Here is a 19,459-nt window from a genome sequence, read left to right on the forward strand (position 1 = left end):
AAGCCCAAGCCCAGCAACATCAATTACCATATATTGGCTGAATGACACAGCCTTGAGGTGGCTGAATCATGAGACCATATAGTGGCTGAATTGCACAGCCTGGAGGTGGCTGAAACATGAGGAGACCATATAGTGGCTGAATGACTGCCTGGAGTTTGTGGTTGCATGAGGAGACCATGTAGTGTCTCAAAGGCACAGACTGGAGTTGGCTGAAGAATGAGGAGACCATATAGTGTCTGAATAGCAAAGCCTGGAGCTGGTAGTAGCATGAATAGACACTAGGGCCTCACAATCCCTAAGATTAAAAGATTAATTTTGAAATTTAAATTGAATATTTATGCTAGCTAGTGCTACAATAAAAAGGTGTTAGGCCCAGGCCACGCAGCTTCAGTAAACCATACATTGGCTGAATGACACAGCCTGGAGGTGGGTGAATAATGAGACCATATACTGGCTGAATTGCACAGCATGGAGATGGCTGAAGCACGAGGAGACCATTGAAATTTAAGATTTTGAAATTTAAGTTTTAACTCCAAAGTTTTAGTGTCCCAGGCCCCGGCGTGTGACATGTCACATGGCAGCACAATGACAGAGCCTGGAGGTGGCATCAGTATGAGGAGAACATATAGTGGCTTAATGACTGCCTGGAGTTTGTGGCAGCATGGGGAGACCATATGGTGTCTGAATGGCACAGCCTTGAGTTGGCTGAAGCATGAGGAGACCATACAGTGGCTGAATGGCACAGCCTGGAGTTTGTGGCAGCATGAAGAGACCATATAGTGGCTGAATTGCACAGCCTAGAGTTGGCTGAAGCATGAGGAGACAATATAGTGGCTGGAGGTGGCAAAAGCAGTATCTGGAGTCCTGAAAGTGACCCTAATGCAGAGGAATTTCTAAAACTGGGGACCAGCACCTTAATTATGTTTTGCAGTATCCATGGCAGCACAATGAGAGAACCTGGAGGTGGTAGCATCAGCATGAGGAGACCATAGAGCAATACAATTAGAGAGCCTGCAGTTGGCAGCATCAGCATGAAGAGACCATAGAGCAGCACAATTAGAGAGCCTAGAGGTGGTACCATCAGCATGAAAAGACCATATGGTGGCACAATGACAGAGCATGGAGGTGGTATCATTAGCATGAAGAGACCATAGAACAGCACAATGAGAGAGCCTGGAGGTGGCAGCATCAGCATGAAGAGACCATATGGTGGCACAATGACAGAGCCTGGATGTGGTAGCATTAGCATGAGGAGACCATATGGCAGCACAATGACAGAGCCTGGAGGTGGTTGCATCAGCATGAGGAGACAATATGGTGGCACAATGACAGAGCCTGGAGGTGGTAGCATTAGCATGAGGAGACCATAGAGCAGCACAATGAGAGGGCCTGGAGGTGGCAGCATCAGCATGAGGAGACCATATGGCGGCACAATGACAGAGCCTGGAGGTGTTAGCATTAGCATGAGGAGACCATAGAGCAGCACAATGACAGAGCCTTGAGGTGGCAGCAGCATGAGGGCCATGCCAACTGAGGGTTGAGTCTGAAGAACCCACGGACTGTTGACTGGGGGTGTCGGATGTCACTTGGGATGAAGTGGATGACCGAGTGAACCGATCAATCATGGCTGCTGGGTTGCTGGTCGAGACACGACTTCTAGCTGACACCGGGAGCTCAGACCTCTCGCTATGACTCCAGCTGCCACATGCCCCTACTCTGCTGCGACCTCTGCCTGCACCTTATGAATTTAGGCCTCTGCCACTCCACTGTGCACGTCCTGGCACTACTCTGCCTGACATACTTATTGCGTATATGAGTGGAGTACAATACGCTTCACTATGCTTAAAACAGTATTTGTCTAGAACAGCAGCAGGTGTGTACTATTGGCTTTTTTCTTTCACAGTATATAGGCCCTTGGCAGATTAACAAGTACAAAATAGTACACTACTTAGATCTAGGTATGGCTGTCCTTTCACAGTATGTAGGCCCCTGATAGATTAACAGGTACAAAATAGTACACCACATAGATGTAGGTATGTGGTATGCACTTATGAGGGCAGAAAAATGCGCTACAGATCGCAAAAAAAGAATTTTGCCCACAGCACCAGCAGTACACAACAATGCTGGAGCACACAGTCACTGTGTACTAAACCCAAAATTTCAAAAATACTCTCTCTCAAATACTATTAGGAATGGACTGCTGGGTATGGATTATGCCGTCTACAGACTAGTATAACCAGCAGACCAGTCGTTGTGGAACAAAGACACAGATTTGCCCTAAAAAATAATTTCTCCCTCCTGTGAAAACGTTTCTGTAGCTGAGGCAACACACAGCTCTCTGCCCCTCTGCCCCTGTAATACAATACTGTTCACAGTGACTGAGGGGTTAATCACTGCAGTAAGAATTAATTTCTGTGTGAGTACGCTGTGCTCTGTGTCCTACAGAAGGCTGAGGTGACTAAGAGGTGAAACGCTGCTGCAACAAGTTTTTCTGTGTAACACACACAGCGATGTCCGTCCTATCTCTATGCAGCATAATGAATGAAATGACGAGCCGCAAAATGGCTGCCAAACATATAAGGCTGTGACATCACAGGGGTGACTGGCTGCTGATAGGGTGCATCCTGCATGTGATTTAGGATCATCCTGCCTACTTCCCTTCCAGCCCTGCCTTCCCACCGTCCCAGCGTTCCTTGCCCCATGTACTGACATGTGGATCTGCCATTTTTGATGCCCTGGAGCCTGGACCGCAGTAAATGGAGTTTAATGAAGTGATTCGCGAAATAGAATCGCGGCGATATTCGCAAGACTGAGCACAACAACAAGATACAAGGTAGTTATACTCATTAGCAAGGTCTCTCTCATGTAAAGATTTAAAAACAGACTGGGCTTTAAGATGTGCTGCTAAATCTCATTTGAAGAATCAAGAAGAAAAACTGATTTAAGACAAATAAAAGACACATCTTAAACCCTTTAAAATATGAAGAAATCCAGCAATGTCATCAGCTCAAAACTGGCAAAAACCAGTGGGACCTAGGTATACACATTTAATGTTTGGAGAGGTCTGGTTAGAAATAGCCTTCATGGCAGAAGGTGCTCTTGATGTCCAAATTTGAAGTATTTGGCTCAAGAGCTCTACAATAATGAGTATCTGCAGGCAACAGAAAAGCAGTGAAGCTTGGTGGAGGTTCTTGCAAATTTGGGGCTACATTTCAGCAAGTAGATTTGGGGATTTGTTCAGTATTAATAGTGTCCTCAATGCTGAGATATACAGGCATCATGCAATATTAACAGGGAGGTGTCTAATTGGCTCCAAATTTATTCTGCAGCAGTGCAATGATCCCAAAAATACAGGCAATGCTATTAAGAACTATCTTCCGATTAAAGAAGAGCGCATGTTTAAAATACAATTACAACCATTTGTTTCTCAGACTGTGGATCTGCCCCTAATAAGCCCTATGTGAGATGATTCTAGAAATTCTGATTTAGGCTTACCAGGAAGATCATTTCTACAGATAGGTGCATATCTGTGCCCATAGATCAGGGCAATAATGGTCACTTACATGTATTCCATATCCAATTTGATATGGTCTTTCAAGATATATAATACCTTGTAAAAGTACTGACGTTCACAGGTGTCACATATAATACCTTGTAAAAGCATTGAAGTTCACAAGTGTCACTGATAACCTGTCTTCATCATTCAGCCTCTGAAGATTAATTTCATCCTTGAAAATGAGATATGACTCAGGGATATCCAGCTCCTCTAGTATAAACCTTGTCTCGCTGTAGAAGTCAAATTCAAGCCTTGTAACATTTAGAACAGGCACACAGAGAACACTTGGTGTTGTCATCTAAAGAGATTGAGTTAAATGTCAGTGTTTCTAACTATATCAGCCATACAGACTGAAAAATTTAAACCAAGCGTTACATTGTTACCATAAAATACTGAAATTGCATTGAGTAGAACATTAATCTTTAAACCAACAATGAAAATACACATATACTACATGCTTATAGTCTGTCAACTGCAAAAAAGGTCTACAAGTGCATCATAGAAGCATGTCTAGCAGGCAATGATCTCTCAACAACAGGTGCACTACCCAAAAGTAGCCTCTGAGAGCCTTATTACAGTCATGGCCATAATGTTGGCACCCTGAAATTTTTCAAGAAAATGAAGAATTTCTCACAGAAAAGGATTGCAGTAACACATGTTTGCTATCCACATGTTTATTCCCTTTGTGGGTATTGGAACTAAATAAAAAAAAGGGAGGAAAAAAGCTAATTGGACATAATCTCCCTGGGCATGGACGGAAGAGAAAAATTGATCAAAGGTGTCAACACAGGATAGTCGGGATGGTGGATAAGCAGCCCCAAACAAGTTCCAAAGATATTCAAGCTGTCCTGCAGGTCTGGGAGCCTCAGTGTCAGCACGAACTATCCGTTGACATTTAAATAAAATAAAACACTATGGCAGGAGACCCAGGAGGACCCCACTGCTGACACAGAGACATAAAAAAGCAAGACTACACTTTGCCAAAATAAACTGTGAGTAAGCCAAAATCCTTCTGGGAAAACGTCTTGTGGACAGGTGAGACCAAGATAGAGCTTTTTGGTAAACCACATCATTCTACTGTTTACCGAAAATGGAATGAGGCCTAAAAAGAAAAGAACACAGTACCTACAGTGAAATATGGTGGAGGTTCAATGATGTTTTGGGGTTGATTTGCTGCCTCTGGCACTGGGTGCCTTGAATGTGTGCAAGGCATCATGAAATCTGAGGATTACCAACGGATTTTGGGTCGCACTGTACAGCCCAGTGTCAGAAAAATAGGTTTGCGTCCGAGATCTTAAGTTCTCCACAAGGACAATGACCCCAAACATATGTCAAAAAGCACCCAGAAATGGATGGCAACAAAGCGCTGGAGAGTTCTGAAGTGGCCAGCAATAAGTCCAGACCTAAATCCCATTGAACACCTGTGGAGAGATCTTAAATTTGCTGTTGGGAAAAGGCGCCTTCCAATCAGAGAGACCTGGAGCAGTTTGCAAAGGAAGAGTGGTCCAAAATTCCGGCTGAGAGTTGTAAGAAGCTTATTGATGGTTATAGGAAGCAACTGATTTCAGTAATTTTTCCCAAAGGGTGTGCGATCAAATATTAAATTAAATGTGCCAATAATTTTGTCCAGCCCATTTTTGGAGTTTGCTGTGACATTATGCCCAATTTGCTTTTTCTCTTCCCTTTTTTTGGTTTAGTTCCAATACACAAAAAGGGAATAAACATGTGTATAGCAAAACATGTGTTACTGCAATCCTTTTCTGTGAGAAATAATTCATTTTCTAGAAAAATTTCAGGGGTGCCAACATTTACAGCCATGACTGTATGCCATTAGAAAAGAAATGTAAAGCAAATAACTGTGCAATAACTGACCAATATACAACACACATATGAGTTGTGGTATTGTCATTTACCTAATACATATGTATGCTACCGCATTGTATGGACCTGATGCCATTGTTACTATCTTTTCACAGTGAAAAGTTTTACAGATTGTAAAGGTTATGGACACCTTTGAATGCTTATTTTATAATTCCTGTCTTGTACTTATGGTAATAAAACACTTTCTCCATGGGTCTTCATAAAAATTTAATTTACTTTCATATCTACAGCCCCTGTAGTGTCCTGTTATTAATGAAGAGTATAGCTTTTCTGTTTAACTGGAAAAAGGACACTGCAGGAGGCTGTAGAAAAGTAAACACGTTTTTAATACTGACATACGAAGAAAGTGTTTTTCTTACTGATGTCATGACAAAGCAAGAATAAATAGGTGTTTAATGCCTTTAGGCCTCTAGATAAAAACAAGAATTTTCACTGACAGAGAACACCAAAAAAAATTTCTATAGAATTATTTATTTCAGTTTGACAAAATCAGCTTAATGTTTCTTCTATTAAAATAAGTAAAGGAAAGTCATGGCTTGTAAGACTTTTTACTCTCAAGGAGACACATTACTCCCTTAGTCCCACAATGCATGTATGGAAATACTCTATAAATGCTTGAGGGTTAACATTTTGTGATTGTTTTTTTAAAACAAACTGACATATAGGCTGATTTGTGTGCAATAGTAATACTGAGCAGCCACTCCTCTTCTAAATGGTAGGTGTGTGAATGACTGTTTTTCAGTATTTTTGTACCTGTCATCTTTACCATATAAGATTGTCTGCATTCTACAAGGAACTGATATTTTTGAAACAGTAAGTACAGTGTGGCAAAAAAGTATTTAGTCAGCCACCAATTGTGCAAGTTCTCCCACTTAAAAAGATGAGAGAGACCTGTAATTTTCATTATAGGTATACCTCAACTATGAGAGACATAATGAGAAAAAAAATCCATAAAATCACATTGTCTTATTTTTAAAGAGTTTATTTGCAAATTATGGTGGAAAAGAAGTATTTGGTCAATAACAAAAGTTCATCTCAATACTTTGTTATATACCCTTTGTTGGCAATGACAGAGATCAAACGTTTTCTGTAAATCTTCACAAGGTTTTCACACATTGTTGCTGGTATTTTGGCCCATTCCTCCATGCAGATCTCCTCTAGAGCAGTGATGTTTTGGGGCTGTCGCTGTGCAACACGGACTTTCAACTCCCTCCAAAGGTTTTCTATGGGGTTGAGATGTGGAGACTGGCTAGGCCACTCAAAGACCTTGAAATGCTTCTTATGAAGCCACTCCTTCGTTGCCCGGGCGGTGTGTTTGGGATCATTGTCATGCTTAAAGATGTTTCATCTTCAATGCCCTTGCTGATGGAAGGAGGTTTTCACTCAAAATCTCACGATACATGGCTCCATTCATTCTTTCCTTTACACGGATCAGTCGTTCTTGTCCCTTAGCAGAAAAACAGCCCCAAAGCATGATGTTTCCACCCCCATGCTTCACAGTAGGTATGGTGTTCTTTGGATGCAACTCAGCATTCTTTCTCCTCCAAACAAGACAAGTTGAGTTTTTACCAAAAAGTTCTACTTTGGTTTCATCTGACCATATGACATTCTCCTAACTTCAGATGGACCCGGACATGTACTGGCTTAAGCAGGGGACATGTCTGGCACTGCATGATTTGAGTCCCAGGTGGCTTAGTGTGTCACTGATGATAACCTTTGTTACTAAGGTCCCAGCTCTCTGCAGATCATTCCCGAGGTCCCCCCCCCCCCCCCCCCCCCACCGTGTGGTTCTGGGATTTTGGCTCACCGTTCTTGTGATCATTGTGATCTTGCGTGGAGGCCCATATCGAGGGAGATTATCAGTGGTCATGTATGTCTTCCATTTACTAATAATTGCTCCCACAGATTTCTTCACACCAAGCTGCTTGCCTATTGCAGATTCAGTCTTCCCAGCCTGGTGCAGGTCTACAATTTTGTTTCTGGTGTGATTTTTATGGATTTTCTTCTCATTCTGTCTCTCATAGTTGAGGTGAAGCTATGATGAAAATTACAGGCCTCTCTCATCTTTTTAAGTGGATGACTAAATACTTTTTGCCCCACTGTATATCTGAAATTCGAAATGATGGACGAGACAGATCCTACCATTCATAACTTCAGCATGGTACATTATCTACACTGCACACACTTAGTAAAATCCATGGTAAGATAAAAGACTATATGTCATCACTTTTTGTATGTTTTTATATGTATTTATATAAAGGTGCAATATAAAATCTGTACTTACTTTATCCAAATAGTAAGCATACGCTAATGTGGAAATTATAGAGTCCAAATCGCAAATTTTATGTCCGATGACGGTATGAACCTTCTCTAAATGTTTACCACGTTCCTGAAAAAAACAGTTAAAAAGCCATTAGCAAATATAATCTGAAAATGTAGAAGGTCTGTCCAATAAACTGGACTTTATAGTATCCATATTCACATCTATAGAGATCCATTAGACAGCATAGTTCAGAATTAAAATACCTACAATGTATGTATATCTAAATTACACGCTTCACAGTCAGCCAGAGGATTCATGGGAAATGTAGGATGCATTACAAATGCCATACCATTGTGCATTTGTAAATCAAAAAGGAGCATTTCCCATGCATGCCACACCAGCAAAGAGAGGTAAGCAAAATGTGCTAATGGTAAGAAATAATACCACTATTGGCTTTGTATGGGTCTATGTAGCAAAGTATGGCACTCTGGATTGTTTAATACTATGCAGACAATATATAAATCTAAGTTGGCATATTTTAGCACTATAAAGGGCAACAAACAGTACTCTCTGAGACCTTTTTGGTATTATGGAGTACAGAGTGGCTTTTTGTGGGAAAAGCATTCCCTTTCATTGATATTGTTTGGCTTTCTGTGCCACTGTATAACATTATTTAGATAAGTTGTTAAATTCATACAAGTACAGTAAAACCGAAATATGTAAAGAAATCCTTCTTTATTGTAATAAATAATTTTACTGAACAGTACTGTAAATCAAATCTTCTATTGCACCTTTGGAGCCTGTATCTAAGGCCGGGTTCTCATCAGCATTTTTCGTCTCCGTCTTTGTTTTTTTTAAACTCCGCTGTACTCTTTTATTGTCTGTTGTGTTCAATTTGCTTTATTTTTGAGAAAAGACCGGCAAGCAGCAGGATTTTGATGCCCTTCATAAATAACATATGTAATAACGGATGTAATCATTCATATTGAAGTCTACAGTGACACAAGTATCTCTGTTATACTTCATTATTTTGATCCATAATTTTATCCATGCTTAGAAGAAAAAAATGGTCATAAAAAAAACAGACATTAACAGAAATAAACTGATGTTTTTAACAGAAAATAACTGATGTTAACAGTCCATTATTTTATATGGAAGATTTACAAAATCTTTTACCATTTTACTTTAAAGGGGTACTCCGGCGGTAAGACATCTTATCCCCTATCCAAAGGATAGGGGATAGGATGCCTGATCACGGGGATCGTGCCGCTGGGGACCCCCGTGATCTTTCATGCAGCACCCCTTTACCATCAGCCCCCGGAGCGTTTTCGCTCTGGGTCTGATGACTGCCAATCACGGGGCCAGAGTATTGTGACATCACGGCTTCGCCCCCTCAATGCAAGCCTATGGGAGGGGGGGTGACAGCTCTGTTATACTGCCTGCTCTGTCAGGTACATGTTGCCTCAGATGTCTGATCCGGCCTACATCTCCAGGAAAGATTTTTTGTTAGATTGTATTAGGGATCTGCTGCCCTGGGTTTAGTTGTTCTGTATAGACAGGGAGGGGTAGGTTCAGTTGAGGGAGTTATGGAGTTAAGTGCAGAGAGAGGAGAGTAGTCGTAGGGGAGTGTAAGAAAAAGTCAAAGTTCTGCAAAGGAGTAACAGCACAACCTACAGTCATTCCGCCATCCATGTCAAGTCAAAGTTCAAGTTGCGGGGAGAAGTAGCTAAAGTGCCAACAGGTAGCGCAAGTCCAAGAACGAGAGTAGAAAGCCTCAGGCAGCTCTGGTCCAAAAGTCTAAGTCCAAGCCTGGCGAGAACTAATTCCTTGGATGCACTGTAAAGGTCTCAAGTTTGTGCCAGTTGTCTCTAAAGTCTCAAATATCAAGTAACTAAATCAAGTCAAGTTATATGAAAGGGGAAAATACTACAAGTCTCAGTGTGCCCAGACATGTCTGGCCCAGAAGAACCACTTCACACTTATGGCACCAGAACAGTCACTGCACCCAAAAGTACACCATTACACATTGTTAGTCAGCCCATCACATTACATATTTGACAAGTCCAGACCATTCTAGCCATTTTGGTTCTGGGATTAAGAGTCCAGTAGGTGGGCCTACTCACTGATTGTATGTACACTTAAATAGGGGAAGAGTTAGTCCACGCACTGGACTCCTAAGCCCAGAATGTGCAGAAATGTAAATAAGTATAATACAGCTTTTACCAAAAGATTGTAAATTACTTCTATTTAAAAATCTTAATCCTTCCAGTACTTATCAGCTGCTGTATGCTCCACACGAAGTTCTTTTCTTTTTAAATGTCTTTTCTGTCTGACCTCAGTGTTCTCTGCTGACACCTCTGTCTCTCTCAGGAACTGTCCAGCAAAGAAGCAAATCCCCATAGCAAACCTGTACTGCTCTGGACAGTTCCTGTCATAGACAGAGGTCTCAGCAGAGAGCACTGTGGTCAGACAGAAAAGAAATTTAATAAGAAAATAACTTCCTCTGTAGTATACAGTAGCTGATAAGTACTGGAAGAATTCATTTTTAAATACAAGTAATTTACAAATCTGTTTCACATTCTGTCACCAGCTGATTTAAAAAAAAAAAAAAATTCACCGGAGTACCCCTTTAACCTCTTAAGGACCAAGGGCGTACCTGTACACCCTGAGTCAGCTCCCTTTCTATAACACTGGGTAACGGCGTGGCCCCGCGTCATAGCGGGTCAAGCCATGTCTCTAACAACGGCCGGGACCCGTGGCTAATAGTGCGCGGCACTGATCGCGGTGTCGCACGCTATTAACCCTTTAGACGTGGCGTTTAAAGTTGATCGCCGCATCTAAAGTGAAATTGAACAAACCCCGGCTAGCTCAGTGGGCTGTTCGGGACCGCCGCTGTGAAATCGCTGTGTCCCGAACAGCTGTAGGACACAAGGAGGGTCCCCCTACCTGCCTCCTCGCTGTCCAATCGCCGAATGACTGCTCAGTGCCTTAGATCCAGGCATGAGCAGTCAAGCAGCAGAATCATTGATCTATGATATCCTATGGGATAACAAAGATCAATGTAAAAGATCAGAGTGTGCAGTGTTATAGCCCCCTATGGGGGCTATAACATTGCAAAACAATAGTGAAAAAAAAGTTAATAAAGATCATTTAACCCCTTATAAAAGTATGAATCACCCCCCTTTTCCCATTTAAAAAAATCAGTGTAAATAAAAATAATAAAAAATTTGGTATGTGGCATATGTGTGGAAATGTCCTAATTATAAAAAAATATACCATTAATTAAACCGCACGGTCAATGGTGTACGCGCCAAAAATTTCCAGAGTTCAAAATAGCGTATTTTTGGTCACTTTTTAGATCATGAAAAAATGAATAAAAAGTGATCAAAAATCAATACAAAAATCAATACAAAAATGGTACCGCTAAAAACTTCAGGTCACTGCACAAAAAATTTGCCCTTATACCGCCCTGTACATTGAAAAATGAAAAAGTTAAAGGGAACAGAAGATGAAAATGTTAAACGAATACATTTTCCTGCATGTAGTTATGATTTTTTCCAGAAGTGCGACAAAATCAAACCTATATATATAGGGTATCATTTTAATTGTATGGACCTACAGAATAAAGATAAGGTGTCATTTTTACCACAAAATGTACTGCCTAGAAAACAAAATTGTGTTTTTCTTCAATTTTGGCGCACTTTAATTTTTTTTCCGTTTTGTAGTAGATTTTGTAAAATGACTGATGTCATTACAAAATAGAATTGGTGGTGCAAAAAATAAGCAACATGTGGATTTTTAGGTGCAAAATTGAAAGAGTTATGATTTTTTTTAAAGGTAAGGAGGAAAAAAATGAAAGTGCAAAAACGGAAAAACCTGTGGTCCTTAAGGGGTTTTCACTATTAATTCTCCCTAGCATGTGTCTGAGCTAGGTAATATAACATTGAAAGCTTCACTGGGGACAGGGACTGATGTGTGTCCCTTGACTAGACCCCGTTATTTGAAAAAAATTATGCCAGTAAAAATAAAATTCAGACCCGAGACTAGACACCAAAATACCCTTCAATTCTAGTTGCCACCTTGGTGAATCTCTTGGTGCTGGCCAATGTCAGGAAATTGTATACACTGCTCTACACAATATTCTGAGGTTAGCTAGCCTGTCCGGTCATGCTCTGTAGACAGTACACACAATGTCCTGCTTCTGGCTTGCTCCTGCTGCAGGCTATGAATGTTGTTGTAGTATGGTAGTCAAAATACGTCACTGTACCACATGATTAATTTAACATCTTGTTCATTAGTACACTAAGGGGGAGATTTATCATTGTCTGTCTGTGTGCAGTCATTTTTTTTTTGCATAGTTTTTAGCTTACTTGCGTCAAATTTATCAAAAGCAGTCAGATGGGTGTGAACTTTATTTTAACAATATAAGTATCTTTCAGGTGATGGGTGGGATTATACAGTCAAGGGGTGTGAATGTGTTATATTGAGGGAAGTACATGCCAAATACACACACCCTGACTGTATAACTTCACCCATCAGCTGCTAACTACTCCTATTATTAAAATTGAGTCGACGTCCATCTGATTTCCAGAATTGTCAGACAAACTATAAACTCCCATATCTCAGGAATGGAAGGGCATATCAAGAAACCATAAAAAAGTGTGTGGTCAGGATGCCCTATTAAATGCAATCTCGCTTGTTTGGGGTTGTCCACAGGTCCCCTTTAATACTAGGAAATATTATAACAAAGGCATGTTGTGGCTTTTCTTTGTCATTTAGAGCAGTTGCAAAAAACATAGAAACCCCAGAGCCACATCCACATTGACATATAACTGTATATAGGGAACAATGACTGGAATTTTGATGCACTGCTTAACCCCTGAAAGATCTTTGACATAAATGTACAATATGGTGCCCTTAGTGCACCATGCTGTATACATACATCATGAACATGAAGCAAGTGCAGGAGCTGTGCTTGATTCATGCACGGCAGGTCCTGGCTTTCACATATCGCTACATCTAGAAATGTCCAAACTATTGAAATAAAGTGTTGATGATCCTGTACGGTGAATGACAAAGTCCAAAAGTGCAGATTTTTTTGTCACATCCCATCCCAGAAAAAAAATAAAAAAAGATCAAAAAGTCACATATATGCCAATATGGTACTGGTAAAAACTACAGATGACGGTATTGCGAACTACCAACTTGTGCAGGTTTTATAAATTATTGGCGCAAGCACACTGTTAACCTGCAGGAAGTTGTGATGAGGTTTTCCTGAGATTCCTGAGGTTTTCCTGAGATTGGCTGCAGGTTTAGGTTTGCTTCCTTAGGTATCCTCTGACTTCTTCATACACTTCTCCACACCGACTCAGTGGATTAGGACTAGCCTAGAACGTCTCCACTCCTCAACTCCAACTGAGACTAGGCCCAGACTGAGGCTAAACTGACCAACTCCTCCCCCTACACTATATAAGGGCTAATGTTGGGGGACTCCCATTGGGACTCCAGGGTCACCTGGGTCACTCTGCAGCAACCCCTTTAAAAGACAGCCCATCATTAAGGCATAACATAACACAAAAATACATCGTAGCCTCAAAAATTAAACTATGGCGCAGTGGGCCCAACACAGAGACAACAGGAATGCCTTAGGCAATCATCAGCCCACAGGACGACATTCTGTTCTGGGACACCACAACGGCACAAAAAATATACCTAATACAGTAGTGAATGCAGAATGCAGAAAAATAAGACATTTATAGAGATCACAATAGGGCAATTTTAACCCCTTTTCAGTAAAGGACGTACAGGTACATCCTGAGAAGAGGTGACCGGCATCAGAGCAAGATTAGGGCTGGTTCACATCACGTTTTCTTCCATACGGGAGCACCTACGGCAGGGGGAGCTAAAACCTTGCGCTCCCGTATGCCTTTCTATGCGCTCCCATATGTAATTCATTTCAATGAGCCGGCCAGAGTGAAACGTTCGGTCCGGTCGGCTCATTTTTGCGCTGTATGCGTTTTTTCCCCGGACCTAAAACTGTGGTCAACTACGGTTTTAGGTCCAGTTGGAAAAGCGCATACAGCTCAAAAATGAGCCGACCGGACCGAACGTTTTACTGCTGTCGGCTCATTGAAATGAATTACATACGGGAGCGCATAGAAAGGCATACGGGAGCGTGAGGTTTTAGCTTTCCCTGCCGTATGCGCTCCTGTATGGGAGAAAACGTGATGTGAACCCAGCCTTATGACGTCATCCTGCTCCATGCCATGCAGCCCTCCATCCAGGGTCCGCAGCTAATAGCCTGCAGCGACAATCAGTGCTGCTATTAAGTTTGTTACTGTGTGGGAGCAGGTTGTTTTGTAAGCTGATGGGGACCAATGCAAGGTAGTCGGAGGGTCCTGAACAGCTTACATGACAGCTTACCTGCCTTCTTGCCATCTGATCTTCTCTCTGTGCCTCTTGCCTGCGTTGGCAGAGTAGAGCAGCACAGTACAGATAACACTGCACAGCATTGAACAATGTAGGCAATTGAAACGTTACATGTTATAGTCCCCTATGGTGACCAAAAAAAAAATAGCATAAATGTGTATATTCCCCCGCCCCCCCATAGAAGTTTCAAAAACATTTTTCAAATGAAATACTGTAAATAAATATAAACATATGTGGTATCGCCGCATGCATAAATGTTTGTAATGGTAAAATATAACATAAATTAAACCCCACGGTGAATGGTGTAGATGTAAAAAAAAATAATGGTAAAAAGTGACCAAGAATTTATAGGGGTCAGAATAGAATACTTTTAAGAATACAAATTTTCTTACAAAAAGTAAAAAAAATTTTATGTAGTAAAATAAAACAAAACCTATATAAATTGTTGTAGTGCGCTAAGAGCCTCCATTTTTTTACCAAGTGCTGCTGCAATTTTTTTTTTATTTTTGTATACTCAGTATTTGCCACAGCAGCGTGCACCCGTGTATTAGGTATAGTGCTGGGCGGTATACCAGTTCATACTGAATACCGAAATTTTTTTCCTGCACAATATGCAATACCGCAATACCGGTTGGGTCCCACCCCCCCCCCCCCCTCGAATTAATGAATTATCAGCCGCAGCGGGCAACTAATCATGTATCACCCGCGGGCGCTGTTCTGCTTCTCTACCCCCCCCCCCCGGATTATCAACCCAGCGCTGCGCTGTCCCCCTAATCATATGTCACCCGCGAGCGCTTCTCTCCCCCCCCCCCCCCAAATAATTAGCAGCTGCTGCGCTCTACTATACTATACTGAGCATGGGCTTGAGAAATAAACAAAATAAACTTTAACCTTCTTCCTACGGTCTCCCGTGGCTCCAGAATCGGCCTCACGGTCCTCTTGCTGCTTCCTGGGGATGGGAACGTCACAGAGCTGTGATGTTCCCATCCCCAGAAAGCAGCAAAAGCAGCAAGAGCAGCGGAGGACCGTGAGGCCAGTTTCAGAGCAACAGGGGAACATAGGAAGAAGGTTAAAGTTTGTTTTTTAAATATTTGCAGGTGGGGAGAAAAGCAGCGCTCGCGGATGACAAATGATTAGTCCCCCGATGTGGGAGACAGCGCTGGGCTGATAAACCGGGTGGGGGGGAGCTGCACCCATCACATGATGATTGGGGGGGTAAATACTGTTAAATACCGTGGAACCGCCATAATTTACAAAAATACCGTGATACACATTTTTGGTCATACCGCCCAGCTCTAATTAGGTAGTTGTGCTGGCCATTTTTATTTTTTACAGGAGGTGTTAAATTGGTAGTGGATCCTGCATGTCACCCAGTCAGAGGCCATATGCCCAGCAGAAGGTGAATTGATTTAGCATGTTAGGGTCCAATCCGAAATGAGGCCAACTCCGTGTGGTGGATGGGGAAAACGTTTTGATCAAAAAGTGTGCTGAGAGCCTCTATTTTTTAACCAAGAGTGCTGCTGCAAACTTTCTTTCTTTTTTGTATAAGTTGTTGTAATCATATGGACCTACAAAATAAGTATAATGTGTCATTGTTTGTGAAACGTGTACCACGTAGAAACTAAACCTCATTTGGGACAGACCCTACACTACAGATATGACTCCATCTTGGTTTGTGCACTCCACCCATTCCACTAGGTGTTTTTAAAGGGGTACTCCAGTGGAATTTTTTTTTAATGATCTGGTGCCAGAAAGTTAAACAGATTTGTAAATAACTTCGATTAAAAAAATCTTTACCCTTCCAGTACATTTTAGCGGCTGTATGCTACAGAGGAAATTCTTTTCTTTTTTAATTTATTTTTTGTCTTGTCCACAGTACTCTGTGCTGACACCTTTGTCAGTGTCAGGAACTGTCCAGAGCACATAGGTTTGCAATGGGGATTTTCTCCTGCTCTGGACAGTTCCTGATACGGGCATCAGGTGTCAGCAGAGAGCACTGTGGACAAGACAAAAAATAAATTAAAAAATAAAAGAATTTCCTCTGTAGCATACAGCTACAAAAAAGTACTGGAAGGGTAAAGATTTTTTAATAGAAGTCATTTACAAAACTGTTTAACTTTCTGGCACCAGTTCATTTAAAAAAAAGTTTTCCACCGGAGTACCCCTTTAAGTAGGAAATAGCTGAATCGTACATGCCTAGAAATTGTAGGCTTAGTGCCATGAGAGGCATATCTATAGTATAGAGTCCTTCCCAAATGAGGTCACCTTATCGTGGTGGGATGGTACACACTATTTGGCCAAATTGTAAGCTAAGAACCTCTATTTTTCACCATAGCGGTATTGCAATGAAAAAAGTGTTATATTACACATATATCTTAGCGCTAGCAGTGTGCTGCTGTAATTCTTTTGTTTGCACTTCTGAAGCAAGAAACATTTAAAGGGTCACTGTTGTTTCTGCGAATATTGCATATATAAATAGTACAAGAAAATGTAGCAAACATTGACGTATATCTTATCATAAAATTAAAGAATTAGCAATTCAAAATTGAAAAGTTATCTGTAACAACAAGTAGGCGTTAACCCCTTAACGACACAGGACGGCTCCCGCATCATATCGGGTCGGTCCTGGAGGTTAACGGTAGCTGGGACCCGTGGCTAATACCACACATCACCGATCACGGTGATGTGCGGTATTAACCCTTTAGATGCGGCGATCAAAGTTGATCGCCACATCTAAAGTGAAAGTAAAAGCCTTCCAGGCAGCTCAGTCGGGCTGATCGGGACCACCATGGTGAAACCGTTGTGTCTCGGTCAGCTGTACAGACACAAGGAGGGTCCCTACCTGCCTACTCATTGTCCGATTGCCAAATGACTTCTCCGTGCCTGAGATCCAAGCAGGAGAAGTCGAGAACCAAAAAACACTGATCAATGCTATTCTATGGCATAGCATTGATCAGTGTGGGCAATCAGTGTAATACATGTTATAGTCCCATATGGGGGCTATAACATTGCAAAAATAAAGTAAAAAAAAAAAGTTTATAAAGATGATTTAATACATTCCCTAATAAAAGTTTGAATCACCCCCCTTTTAACATTTAAAAAAAAATTAAAAAGTGTGTAAATAAAAATAAATATAAACATATGTGGTATCGCCGCGTGCATAAATGTCTAAACTAAAAATATATCATTAAATAAACTGCACGTTCAATGGCGTACACGTAACTAAATTCCAAAGTCCCAACATATCGTATTTTTGGTCACTTTTTATACCATAAAAAAATTAATAAAAAGCGATCAAAAACTCTGATAAAAAAAAATGATATGATAAAAACTTCAGATCACAGAATTGGTGGCGCAAAAAAAAAAAAAAAAGCCATCATATGAGTCTGTAGGTAAAAATTTGGAAGGGTTATGATTTTTAAAAGGTGAGGAGGAAAAAACGAGTCCTTAAGGAGTTAAAGGGGGTTATACAGGACTCTGTATATTGGTTTTGCCTCGTATTACTGCTTAGACCCACGCACTTGTAGGAATTTGGTCTGCAATGCCAGACACAATCTGTGGACAGGTGCGGTGATGTTTTGGAATATTTTTCTAAACCTGTACAACCCCTTTCCTACTACTATTACCATACAGTGAGGCTATGTTCACATCAGAGGTTCTGTTGGGGGACCTCGGTCACAGATTCCGTTTACATAAGTTGTAAAAAAAAAAACATTCAGAACATTACTGTTGGTCTGGCAAAATGATGTACAAAATGCCGGAAACCAGACAGACCTCATTAAAGTCAATGTGGTCAGTCAGGCTCCATTGGTGTCCATCTTGCAGTGCATCCGCCTACTCTGTGTTTTCCATTCTTCTGCTCGCAGACGGAGCAGCTCAATGGAAAACATAATGGTTCATCTGGCACATATGTGACTAGCCTATACAGTCAAAATGGTCTGTTTTTGTATAAAACCACAATTTCAGCCTATTTTGTTTATTTGATATTATATTTACTATTTAAGTGTAGACCCCGTTAAACTAATTCTCGTTGTTCATCATATTTGGATGAATTTCTTAAGGTTAGGCCTCAACATGAATGATGAAGTTGACACATTTCCTGTTGCATCAGTTTTACAACTGATACATCTTTTGTACCAATGAACTCAGGATTATGTACAATTTATTTGCACTTTGTTATGATTATTTATTCCGATGCTTAACAGCTATTGTGTATTACAGATGAATAAAAATGAATTTCTAAAGTACTTTTGTTTTTACAATTGTATCCTGGATAAAAGCTTGAATAAATAACTACAAACAGAAAGTAATCACAGCATGTATCAAAGTAATTGAAAACAAAAAAGCCTACCCAATAATGAATCGTTGCCTTCAGTGGTGGAAAGGTGTGCTGCATTGTTAACATGTAGATTTGCTTTTTTACCTTATTTACCATTACCTTGATCTTAGTAAATGAACAGGTCTATGTCATCATTATTTTCTTTCATGTGATGAAAGGATAAAGCCATAGAAAATCAAGTGGGAAGATAAAATGGAGTACTGACACCTACTATGCATGTTGGGAGAGCATTACAATATGAAAATATAGTTGACTCACACATTAACAGAATTATTATACATACACAACTTCTTTATTCATACTGTTAATCCAAGAGATAAAATATGTTCCTAGAAAGACTAGAAAAGTCCCAATATACTTTAAGGCAAAACTACTGCAGGAAAATAGGTAAAACGTGGAAGCTTTTTTTTTTTATTTAATAATGTTTTCTATTAAAGTCTATGGGACGGCACTCCCATAGACTTAATGTCGGAATTTTTCCAAACAATGTGTGCACTACCGCTGCTTTTCCATAGATAATGGAACACTTTAGTAAATGAATTAAACTGCTGTTTCTTATATCTATTTTACTGCAGTGTTTTTGTCGTTATTTTACAATGAATGAGTGAACTTAGCCTAAGGGTACGGTCTCACGTAGCGTATACGCAGTGTATTTGACGTTGTGCATTGGAAAATACGCAGCATATTTCCTGCTGTGCAGCAGATTTTGCACAGCGTGAAATACGCTGCATATACACTTGGTTGGACCGTACCCTAAAGGAACAAGTACAATTAATATATTTTAATATAATTGTAATGCAGTCCTGGCTTGCTAGATACAGAGGTAACTGGCACATGTGCAGAGAAAGTTTTATATATTTGGTTGCTGGATATATTGCTCCCTTTGCTTTTTGGATTACATTCACCTGTATCTGCCTCAGGTTGTGTTTGTGCACCAAGTCTCCTAGTTGAGTTGGTGCGTTATACTCTATGGTGGAAGTGGCTGTTCTTA

General features: G+C 40.7%; 1 protein-coding gene across 5 annotated transcripts in view; it reads right to left on the bottom strand.

The window, feature by feature from the left end:
- The window catches only part of PRUNE2 (prune homolog 2 with BCH domain), a 315,426-nt gene that overhangs the window by 258,765 nt on the left and 37,202 nt on the right, over window positions 1–19,459 (bottom strand). For all 5 annotated transcript variants that reach the window (XM_056523470.1, XM_056523460.1, XM_056523444.1 and 2 more), the window contains exons 3-4: window positions 7,722–7,826; window positions 3,652–3,854 (exon numbers count right to left, since the gene is read on the bottom strand). In XM_056523470.1, the coding sequence (XP_056379445.1) occupies window positions 3,652–3,854; window positions 7,722–7,826 (308 nt within the window). The remainder of the gene's footprint in view (window positions 1–3,651; window positions 3,855–7,721; window positions 7,827–19,459) is intronic.

Source organism: Hyla sarda, chromosome 1 (assembly GCF_029499605.1).
Source record: "Hyla sarda isolate aHylSar1 chromosome 1, aHylSar1.hap1, whole genome shotgun sequence".
NCBI lineage: Eukaryota > Metazoa > Chordata > Amphibia > Anura > Hylidae > Hyla > Hyla sarda.